Source organism: Geospiza fortis, unplaced genomic scaffold (genome assembly GCF_000277835.1).
Source record: "Geospiza fortis unplaced genomic scaffold, GeoFor_1.0 scaffold108, whole genome shotgun sequence".
Lineage (NCBI taxonomy): Eukaryota > Metazoa > Chordata > Aves > Passeriformes > Thraupidae > Geospiza > Geospiza fortis.
The window spans coordinates 1,797,497-1,809,949 of NW_005054439.1; the positions used below are offsets into that span (position 1 = coordinate 1,797,497).

Here is a 12,453-nt window from a genome sequence, read left to right on the forward strand (position 1 = left end):
CGTGTTTGCTACACTTTGTTTGCCACCTGGGGTGTGGTTGTCTCTGGTGTTACAGCCTGCTGCTCCGAGGTTCCTCCTACAGACCAGCTCGCCACCCGGAGAGGCACTGAGACCGGCTGCTCCCCGTAAGTTTCGCAAGGGGAGCCCCTTTTCCTTCTCTCTCATTACCCAAGCCCCCATTGCCACGTGCGGAGGGGGCTGAAGTTGCGCCACAGAAATGAGCCGACAGCGCCCCTGCTGGCTGTCACCATAACTGCACCAAAAGGGAAAGTGCCTGCAGCCGAGAAAGGCCGTTACCGGGCTTCTGATTTTTTGTTTGTTGTTGCTGCCGTTGTTGTTGTTTGTTTGTCTTGTTTTATATACATACATACATACACACACACACACACATATATATATATTAGTAAAGAACTGTTATTCCTTTCCCTATATCTTTGCCTTAAAGCACCATAATTTCAAAGTTACAATAATTTGGAGGGAAGGGGTCATATTTTCCATCCCAGGAAGGTTCCTGCCTTCCTTGGCAGACAATAATTTAAAGAAAATTATTTTAAACCAAAACAGACGCTTCCCAGTGGCATTCAGTGTCAGGTCAGGCTATCAGGACCCCTATCAAGCCCTATGGTATTCAAATTGCATTCAAAAGAAAAATCACTTTTCTTTCCTAAAAAAAATAAATGCTGAATGAAGACTGCTGGACAGTATGGTGTAGATTAAGGAGTCTTTGGGCAGGGGTTTCAGCATTTTTTTCACCATCTATTTAGCCTGCTTGAATGCCCATGAATGAAAGTGTGAGGTTCTTGCAGGGTCCTTGTTTTCTCTGCTCAAATTCTGAAGCATTATAACCATACTTAATTCTGAAGGAAGCACAGGATGGCAGCACGATTATCCATGACTATACTATTGAAAATAAAAGGGAAAAAAAGAGAGGTTATCTCATTTTCATTAACCTGAGATTCTCTTGTCACATTGCAGTGAACATGTGTAACACGGACTGTCAGTGTTACATCCTAACATAGTGGTTAGCAAAAGGGTTGCACTTGAAGGAAAGTTCAATACACAAAGTTCATGTGCTATGACTCTAGCCTAGAAACAGAGTTGCAGAGAGAGTCTAACAAAAAGTAAATGAAATTATTAGTGGTACCAAGAATGTGAAAGGGAAAAATTACTCACTGTTTCTCACAATCCAAGAAGGGAATTACCAAACAAACTTGCAAACAGTAAACTTGAGAAGAATAAAAAGATGCTCTAATTTTGGTTTTTGTTCATTAAGGTCTCTTCTATGAAATGATGTCACGCAGGTGATGGAGAGCTGAAGGGACTTCTGGTCTATGAACGCTTGAACAACCAGTAATGTTGTTCAAGCATTCATAGCAAAGCTGACATGGTGTTTGAAAGTAGCTTCTGGCCCAACTAATTAAAAGCATAGGTTTTTCAAAATGAGATTATTTATTGCAAGCCCTGCTGCCCCCAGAAGCCAGCTCCATCGAAGCACTGAGTAAAATGACAAAAGAAATTGCAAATTCTTGTATGGCCTTTGATATCATAAAACAATTACTACTGATGCAGTGGACAATGAGGTGAAATAGTAGTCTGAGTACCTGCATCTCACATAATCTATAATACGACAGAAGTATTTGCAGCTGCTGAGACAGATTACCAAATCTGCCACTTTTAATTCCTTTTTAATTCCTTTGTGGACTCACTCAGCATCTTACAGTTTATAAAGGAGTAATTTTTCTTTTTTGTAAGCTTTTTCCCTCAAACCTGTTATTTCTTCTCTCCCTGAATACTAAAGTGGGTTTAGTCATAATCTGCAGCTTTTCCACCTCAAAAGGACCATTGAAGCTATTTCTAGTGCTCAAAATAAAACAAAGATGTTGAAATCTAAGAACTCAGTTCTCAGACTGGATCATCCTGTCTCCTACTAAAGCCATTTGAAAGCCTTTCAAAGATAATTATGACCATGAAGAAATAAATTCTGTATAGTATGGTATTTTCTTTCTTAAATTGCCTGAGAGATGTATGAGGCCTAAGAAGCAAAGTTCAGAAGATCAATGAAATAAAGAAGAAATATGCATCATAAGTTAATTCATCTCTGTTATTGGTGTGTCTAATGAATGAGAAATTTTGGAGTGATTATTTTTTCAAAGAAAACAAAATGCTATTTGAAGGTGCTTGCATTCTCTTTAAAGCAAGGGAAAACAAGAATAAATGCTCTTGGGAAAAAGTTTTGAATATTTGTTTAGTAAGTGAATTTAAATAACATCACTCCAATTTAGCACACAACTCAAGTGCATAGTATCAATTTTTCTATGATGAGAAATAGTATTAGCATAGAAGATATCCTGGTTTTGGAGCTTTGGCACATAATTGTGCCTAAATAATTCATGAAGCTACAAATTTCTAGCTCTTTTCACACTGATGTTGAGTTTTATGTTGGCTTGACAGTTTGCATTCCACTTGACCTAGGATAACATCAGTGATGAAAGAGATCAGTTTTGGTTTAATATATGTCATTTGACTGCCAGCATATTATGGAAATATATCTAAGCAGATAAAAATATAATGAATACACTGGCAAAGGTTTGATTACACAAAGTAATTAATGAGTTTCCTGAATAAAGCATGTATGAATGAAATTAGATACTTACTAGGTAAAGCCACCTAGAAAATTAGGTGCAAAATCTTATTCTATATTTGATAATCAAACATAATTCAAACTTCTGCATATGCTTGGGGTAAAAGCTAGATAATTGTTTTCATAAAGAGATATTCCATTGTGGATGGAAACAAGAACCCCAGTCCTTCTCAAGGAGCAAGGGGGATGAGTTGTGTGGTGGGTTGACCTTGGCTAGACCCAAGATGCTACTCTATCACTCCTCTCCTAAGCTTGACATGGGGAGAGAATATATAAGGAAAGGATCATGTTTTGAGATAAGGGCAGAGGGAGATCATTAACCAATTACTGTCACAGGTAAAACATACTTGACTTGGAAAAATTTATTTAATTTATTATTAAAATCACAGTAGGCTAATGTGAAGTAAAACCAAATCTTAAAACATCTTTCTTCCACCTCTCCCTCCTTCCTGGGCTTAACTATATTCCTGATTCTCTACCTATTCCTCCACAGGGAACAGAAGGACAGAGAATGAGGGTTAGAATCAATTCTTCAAACATTGTCTCTGCTGCTCTTTCCTCCTCATGGGAGGACTTCTCATAACTACTGATGGGCTTGTCCTTGGTGGGTGGGTCCATCTTGGAGCTGGCTGGCAGTGGCTCTGTCAGACATGACGGAAGCTTCTAGCAGAAAGAAGCTAGCAGAAAAGCCACCCCTCCAGCCTATCCCACTACCAAAATCTTACCATGCAAATCATAGAACCTTCCACAGGAAGAAGGAGAATCAAAGCCAGCAAGGTATCCAGTCACATATGTGAATTAGAATTTTGTAATAAGCACTGGGCTTCTTTGGCAGAGTGACTAAAACAAAAACTTAGGATAACGCCTAGCTCTGGGTCAGACACAAGGAATTAGTGTATTTTTGCATGGCAAAATGTCTGTTGGAGATTGGGGTTTGGGTAGGGTAGTGGGGTGGATAGATAGAAAATAAAAGATCAAGCTGAGCTTTTCATCTAACTAAAGCAAAAGTTTTTTTGTTTACCATTTACTTAATGGCGGATAAAAATGTGAAAAACCATTTCAAAGCAAAAATTCTCATTTGGATTTTTTCAATATGTCTTCAGTTTTTGTTTATCACTTGTTTTTAATTACACTTAAGCTCCTAAACACTAAAAAAAAGATACTTTTCAACTGATAACAGTTGTTGACCTTCTTCTATATTTGTTATTGCCTGCAAGTACCAGGTTTTGAAGTTAAGAAAAGGAAAGGAGTGGTTTAGAAGGAGAGAAAATATTGAATAGCCTAGTGATGGATCAATTAATAAGTAATAAAGATTAGACTTTTCAGTCATGAGTATCTGGGTATGTGCATGTTGCTTTTTTGGGATGGGATGCCACACCTTATAAGAGTCATCCTGTCTGGTTCCTGTAGGTGGTATGCTCAAATTGGAAGTTAGCTGTTTTGTGAGTTGTTGAAGATGCAATCTAAATGTCACCAATGTCTTTTGAAGAGCCATTTCATATTCTTCCTTCTTCTCATGAGAAGACATGATCTTGTTTCTCTTTCAGGACTAAGTGTTGCGTCAGGAAAAAGAAGCCTGATTGTCACTCTACCAAACATAATTCTTGCAGCTGGCAGCAAAGAGGACTTTCCTCTTGCTGAAGTGGAAAATTTCTATGCATCATTGCACAGGCAAATTTTCCTAAATGGGATGAGGACTATAATAGAAGCAAAATCACAGCTGTATTCCCCGACTGGTGCAATAAATTAATTCATGGTACAAAATCAAGGAACAATTTCTGCAATGCACTGTATAAATTACACATTGCTCCACGTCTCTAGGACCATGAATGTTATCCCTGAGGAACAATGCAACCATGTGTCATCTCTGAGCAGAAATATATCTAAAGGACCAGACGTCATGTGGAAAAATGTTCCCCATACAGGTAACTACTCAAAAAACCCTAGTTAAGTTGCCTCCAGTGATGATTTTTTTTCATCATGCACCTGAATATTCCAAATATTCACCTAAATCAAGACAAATTGAATTCTCAATTTTTCAGCTTGTCATATAAAGTAGCTTCAAAAAGCAATCCAGCATCTTAACAACCATGTATCTAGGGTCCTATGAATAATAAAAAGCAGGCTAAACAAGAGACACATGAAAGTCTCAAAGGAAAAACCAGGTGCCTTCCATAAGACTTACAAACACACAAAACGAAAATGTTGCAAAATCATCTGCATAATTATAAAAGATACCTTTTTACATATTCCGTATATTCTCACCAAGCAGGCATACCATGGTGATGTACTGTTTGCCTGGTCTAGATACTAACAATGTATTTTGCACTTAGCATCAAATATCATATTTATCTGCTATTAAAACAGCATAAAACCTTCTTCAGAATGCATTCTTCTATGCAAATTCCAGCTTGCTTCAGGTGCCACTTGCTAAATTAGACAAACGGTTTCTTTCAAAAAAGCACAAAGAGGATTTTAAAAGCTACAGAAACTATTCCACCCCCCCTCAGTTATCCTATACTGCAATACTATGGAACAATTGCTCAGCAGAGATAGATTACAGTGAAATATGTCTTTTGGGAAGGCAAAATTCCTTCATGTTTCAAACAAGTTTTTCCAGAACCTAACAAGTCTTTCTGATTTGTAACTTGGAGCCATAGCTGTTAATGTAATTCAGGTAACAGGCCATAAAAAAGAAGTGAGAAAAGGAAGGAAATTGTCTTTAGTAAGTAGACTTAGACTACAGTCATTCCAACTTGCCTGTGCTGCTGGATTATGACACATAATATGCAGAGCACTATCAAGCAGCAAGGAAAAATATAATGTCTTTGCCTTACAAACGGAAATGGATTTTTTGCTTCTGACAATAAGAAGAGATCAGTTTATCTTTCAAAGCAGAATTAGAAATGACACCATTATTTATATGACCTGTAATTTACCTTCTTACCTCTCTCAAGGAGACATAGACATGCTCTTTTTTATATGTTTGAGTAACCTGTTTTAAAACAACATCAGAATCATGAATATTACATAAGCAGGATTTCATCAGACATAGTGCTCATTGCTATGGCATGGTCTTGGCTAGATTGACACATACAAAAATTGTATCTTGCAGAAGGCTGCAAAGACAGTCAATATTCAATGGTTGAGAAGTTTTGGCGAATGAAGCTGGGAAGAATCCTGTTAATTCAACCCTCTCTGAATAATTGTAGACACCTTATCATGGTGTCTTCTCACCACCATGTTCCTATACCAAAGGCATTGTCAGATAACATCTGTGCCAGCTACTCTGCCACTTTATTTTTGGGACAACTGGGACAGAAAGGAATGAAGGCTTTAACTTAATAATCAGGGAAATTTTCACTTCCTGATCAAGAAATCATTATCAAGAAAAATTAAGACTGAAAGGTAGCTCTACATGTTGGCATGGGCAATGTACAGAACTCAAAGGAAAAGCTTTTAACTACTTATAAGCAACATTATATCTTTTTAAAAAATCAAAATAAAGAAAGCTAAAACCTCCATATCTGAAATATAGTCCATATATTAAAAAGTCTACATGTAGTATTATATTACATTATATTATAGTGACTATATTCTATTCTAGTGTGTTGCACTGCATAGAAGAATGCAGTACTGAAGCAGATCTGTCAAAACACACGTTTTGCTTTGACCATGAGGTGGCAGTACTGCTCATCACATAGCCAGAGCACATTAGGCTTTCACTGTATGTACCAGCTGTTGAAGATGCAAACATCCTGTATATTTCCATGCTAAAAATGCGCATTGCCACTAGAGTAATAAGTTCCTAGGACAAACACACAAAAAGGGAACTTTATATTTATCTACAGTTGGTACCTGAGAGAGTAATATTTGATTGAATTGACTGTTTTCCCCAAACCAAGAAGTTATACTGAAAACTTTGCATTAACATTGCAGAATCTTTTCCCAGTGAGGAAAAAAAAATGAGGATGTGGTAGAAATTACCTGTGAAAGTGTTAATCATAGGATCATACAATCAGAATAGTTTGGGTTGAAAAGGGACCTTTAAAGGCCATATAGCCCAACACCCCAATGATGAGCAGGGATATCTACAACTAGATCAGGTTGCTCAGACCCCTGTTCAACCTGACTTTGAATGTTTCCAGGAATGAGGTTTCTACCATGTCAATGGAGATAATGTTCCAGTCGTTTGCCACGATTACTGTAAAAAATTTCTTGCTTATATCAAGTCTGTAATGGGGAAGAATATTTTTTTCATTTGTTGTTAGTTTTATTAGAAAATAATATTATTTTTAAAAAAGTTTGGAATGTAAAGAAAAATTATGTCCATGGGCTGGTTATAATTTTCCATTCAAAGACTTGCCAATCAATGATTTCACATGAGAAAATTCAGTTTCCCAAAATGGTTCAACAATGTTCTATCCCACAGGAAACACTTGTGCTGATGATGTCTCTGACAGGTATGTATCTTTATTTGTGAAATGGCATCCCCATATTCATTTTCTTGAAACTGAGAAAAAAGGCAGTTGTGGGTAACAAGCAGTATCTCCTGCAGGAAAAAAAAAACAACCCAACCCAACCAAAAAACAACCAACAACAATAATATGAGGATCAGATTAACATGAGAAGAAGACTAGTCACTAGATTCCCCATGCAGTAGAAGGACAAGCATATCAGAATTATTTTGGCATGTATGTATGTCTATAAGTAGATATTACAATAGCTTCCTTTGTATATAATTTAAAAAGCAACTTGGATACATATCCTGCAAAGATTTATGCAAAATACTGTCTGCAGCTTTCTTTTCTGGGTGCAGGATGCCTGTGCAGTAGGACAGAGTGTTGTCAGTTGGGTTCAGGTCTTCAGCTGATGCAAAAGGGTAGTGGTGAGAAAGTTAAAGCTTTTATTTTAAACATACACAAATGGGCCTGTTTAATACAAATACTCCCCAGCTACACACTGAACAGAGGTTGTAAAACCCAAGAACAGAACAGAGGTTTTAAAACCCAAGTACCCTTGACCCTGAAAAAAGTCCAGGCTGAGTTTCACCCAGCAGCAAATTACATGTGGTGAGCACATCATAGCCATAATCTCAATCTTTCGAATTGTTTAATCTTTTTTCCAGCATGTGATGTGTGAAAGACCATGCACTGGCACAAGAGAAAGCATATGTTCAAGTAAACAATTTAGTAGTCTGCCAATAGCTATGTATTATCCATGGATAATGTTCCTTTCTCCATACCCCTCACATGGCTGTTAAGGAGATTTGCTCTGAAGTGGATAATGGATACAACAGGTTGTGCAGTATTTGGCAAAGCAGAAGTGCTATTCCAGTGTTTTTCTTTCTAAGGTGCATAATTCATAGTATTTTTTCTGATTTTTATCAATTAGATAATTAGCTATAATCTGCCTCTACACTGTCTGAATGACAGAAGCAGTCTCCCTACAAATTTTTTTGCATGGTTAGAATTGCTTATTCACTGTAATCAGTTGGTCCCATGGTACCAGTCTTTTCCCTAAAGAGATTAACTTAGCTGTCTCCTACAGGACAATAGATCACGAATATAAATAACACCAAAGATAAGCAACTTGCAAAGACCAAATTCACATCCTCAATCTTCAATCTTAAGTTACTGTGACACATTCATTTCTTAGTCCTCAAGCCCAAATAAATATGTAGCCCTAATCTTTCTAAGACCTTGAGAGTGAAGGCCTTCAAATGTAACCTTTTCCTCAAAGTTAGAGAGTCATGAGTCTACTCTCTTGGCTGAGCTAGTGCTCTTGAGTCCTCCTAAAAAGCCCATGTTCCTGGACCAGTGTTTTTGCATTCACCTGGTCCTGCAAAGAAGCACCCTTCCAGCACAACTGCTGCTCAGCCACCACCCATCAGAGTAGGGAGAGCAGTCATTCTGCCCTTTAATCTTTCTGGAGCCTTGATAGTTACATATGGAACTGCACATACGCCTGAAAAGCTGAAGAGTCATATGTTATTTCAGTATTTAGACTTAGTTTCTGCATGACTGCAGTAAGAGCTGTGATTGGTACTTGTTCAAGACTTTTTCCTGACAGATATTTAACTCAAGTATATAAGTAACATGACCTCTTAAAAGAACTGATTTTTTAAATAATTATTACTAAGGGGTCTCTTAAGAAAAAGTACATGATTATGTGTCTGAAATTAATACATGCTTCTAGATGAAATTTTCTATGTGTTTAGTTGAGTTATTATATTTTCTTCCTACTTACCACTTTGCTAGGGCAGTAGGAATTTAAATAATTTTGATTGTTTTGACTATCAAAACAAAGCACTGTATTAAACTTACTTGGGAATAGTTACATTTCAGCGAATTTCACTGATACACGCACGAAGAAAATGCTAGAAAAAAATTGTTTGCATTTATTTTGCTACCTAATAATTCAGCAACAGTCTTTGAAGCAATGTGGGTTCAGATACTGTCTCATGGGCCTGTGGTACACAGGAGAGGAAGTGCAAAAGTGTAAACACACTGCAGAACTTAGAGATGTTTTTCCAAACTGCTGAGGCTGTGGACCTCTACACTAGGCTCAGACTCACTTGAAATTATTCCCAGATGCCCATGAAACCATCCTATGGCTTGGGATTGCTACAGTTTAAAAATGTTTCAGTAGTCTCCCTTTTCAATAGCATCCTTAATAGAATCTCTTGTGCAGCATTTTTTTTCAGTCTGCTTTCTTCGTGTCCAATGTGTCCTGTTCTTACAGACAGAAGAATACGGCCAGAACAAAGTCAGAAGGATAGAATCTCACGAATCTGCTTCTCCTATTAAGCTACTCTAATAACCCAGGATTTTTCTTTCAGGCTCTGCCCAAAATTTGATGGATAAGGCTTACCAGCAGAACTTAGTAGTACTAAGCATTATGTGAAAGGAATGATTTTCCCTCATAATGCTTCAATGGCGTTTTTCAAATCTAATGACTGTTTCTGGTTTGTTTGTTTAAGTTTGTTTCTGGTTACCACACATTCTTTTTCATTTTAGAATAAACTGGAGACATTTAGGAAACAACAGATTGCATGTAAAAATAGATGTCAAAAATGCAATAAAATGTTGCCTTACCATCTGTTTTCTTTGATTCATCCCCCACACTACACTTATATTTTCTGTCCAATTTGTTGTCTTCCTTTGATTCACCTAGAAAGAAGCAATAAGAAACATTTAATGCATTTTAATGCATGCAGAGTGCATTTTAATGCTTGTAACTCAATGAAATTGCAACACCAAAGGAGATGTTGTTCCTTAGGAGGAAAGGTCTGAGTTAAAAAATATCTTAATTAACAGATTTCCATAGAACAAAGCACCAGAAAACATGTATCCAACTCCTACAGATAAGCAAGTTTTAAAATCCACTTATAAATTTCTTCTAATTATCAAAACCTTTTAAAGTTATATGCAAACTCACAATGCCTCTGACTGTATGTTGGCCATTAAAAACTTGATCATAAGCTTCATTTCAGAGTCTGAAACATTCATGCTTTCCAAAGAAATGAGAACCTGCAAGGCTTCATCATAAGTGTCTGTTTTAAAGAACCATCTTAGATACCCTTAACACAACTATGTAATTTTGCCTTATTTTCTCTTACCAGATTCCTTTTATCCATCGATTCATTTGTGTTGGTATCAGGAAACAATCATCCTAGCATTGATCATTGCCTTTAGAGTCTATGTAGCAAACAAAAAAATCAAGGCTTTTGGCAGAGCAATGGTTCATGCAGAATGAAAATAGCAACTTAAGATGGGGTGTATTTTATGAAGCTAGGAATGTCAACTAAGAGTGACTCTTTTTTTGGTCCTCTATTAGCCATACAGCAAAGCACATCAGATCTTACCAGACCATCCCTTCATTGAATGAGAATGTTGAATGCTAGATAAAATAAAAACTTAAATGGAAAGCTGTAGCAGAACAGAGCTATTTCAGCTGCAGTATCCAAACAGCAAGAAGGGTCTTTTTCCTTTTGTGATGCACACATCAACACAAAAAGCTGTAGAAGTTTCACTTCAGAATTTTTTCCATGTGTGGCTGTATTACAGTGATGCTTATTCCATTTGTATTGCTATTTTTGGTACTATAACTACTTCCTAGCCTTTGGATCAAGATTAAAGGTATTAAGTGTTAAAGAGGATATTATCTGCCTTCCCAATATTCATGGGCAGTGGATATTTATTTTTGGAACAGCTCAAAAAAAGAGAAAAATTGTAGAGAAATGAGGTCTCCCTCTTCCACAGTGCGCCTTAACCATTAGCATATTCATTATTCTTGGACAGTAGTGGATCAATCTCTCTCTCCAATTATGTTTCATCATAGTATAAAAGAGGAATGCTTTTCAAACCCTAAAATATTTAACAAGATGGAACTAAAGCATGTTCTGTTCAGTTTTTATTCAAAATTTTCACGTTTATCTTCCTAAGCTCACTGTGTGGGTGAAAAAAAAAATGAATGCAAGATGATACAGAACAAGCAGCACCCTCCTCAGCTGATCAGACTGCCACTGACTTGGAGTCAGAGAGGTTATGAGCAGATCCAACAGAGTTTAGGTGTCTGTTTGATTAAGGTGGTCTTAAAAAAAAAGGGCATAGTCTTCAACTGAAACTAATATGCACAAAAGTATTCTTGTATTTCTTCTGCCATCATACAGCTGATGGTAGTGATGAGCTAACAAACCTTTTTTGACCATTGCATAAAGAAGTTGCTTGACCCTAAGTGTGTGCAGGAAAAAATGCTGAACGTCTACACATGCACTGTTTCAGAGTTTGATCTCTCAAAGAAAGCACAAGGCAGTGTATGACAGAGAGATTTTAAAGTCACAGGATAACACAATTTCTGAACTTTCAGTGAATATAATGAAAAGGGGACTTTCAAGTAATGTAATATCTACCCTGCCAGCAGAAGAGCAGAATAATGATCATAATGATCTTTTTGAAAGGGATTACAAAGGCAGAGAAATAATCAGACAAATATATTAGACGAGATATTACTATGTAGGCATAAAGGAAGCTGTGGTAAATCTAGACATATGAATGTTAAGATTTCATCAGTCCCCAGAGACTCTGCAGTGATTGCTCCTCATAAAGGCCTTATCCCATAAATAAAGGAAAAGAATTTCTTTTCCTGAGGAAGACACTAATTTTCAGAAATCATCATAATTCCTTTCAGAGCACTTTTGACACCGGCAGCAGAGACAGACTGTTGAAAAAAGTACTAGCAAAATCACTAGAGCACACTTAGTTCCCATATTGCTAGAAGCATGCAAAACAAAAGATTGCAGAAGTAAAGTCTGGTGCAGTCTAACTCGCATTTCATATGTCCCTGACCTTTTTGTCTTCCTGAGGGGCCCATTCATGTTCACACATGTAACACTGTCTGAAGAAACATCCCATACAATAGAGAGAATGACAGCTTTGATCCCACAACCCTTCCATTCTAAAAAAAACCCCTAATTACAAAGGAATTACGGGGCCAGCAACCCTAAGAATAATATCAGGAATGTTTTAAACACAATTTCTGCATCCCCTGCCATCTAAACTCACTGCTTGAGCCTGGACTTTCAAAGCCTAAATGCCCATTCAGTCTTTTTCTAAAACGAGGCTTCTGAGTGATTTTACTGCTGCTTTTGGACTGTATGATACTAGCCAAGTTTGTGACAAGACACATGTGGCTGTAATGCTATTTTTTTATATTGGCTCCAGGGAGTAGGAGTTGTGCAGGAAAGGACAGTGTAATGGCCAAGAGACAAGAGATCTCTTCTGTTTGGTTTAGTAAGTTTTTTTCATGTG

The 12,453-nt window shown here is 37.0% G+C and overlaps 1 protein-coding gene across 1 annotated transcript in view; it reads right to left on the minus strand.

The window, feature by feature from the left end:
* LOC102041411 (calcium/calmodulin-dependent 3',5'-cyclic nucleotide phosphodiesterase 1C) overlaps positions 1-12,453 on the minus strand; it is a gene marked incomplete at its 5' end in the record, with an annotated part of 54,592 nt that overhangs the window by 4,835 nt on the left and 37,304 nt on the right. Inside the window, one exon of the mRNA XM_031062177.1 lies at positions 9,739-9,813. Within this exon, the coding sequence (XP_030918037.1) occupies positions 9,739-9,813 (75 nt within the window). The remainder of the gene's footprint in view (positions 1-9,738; positions 9,814-12,453) is intronic.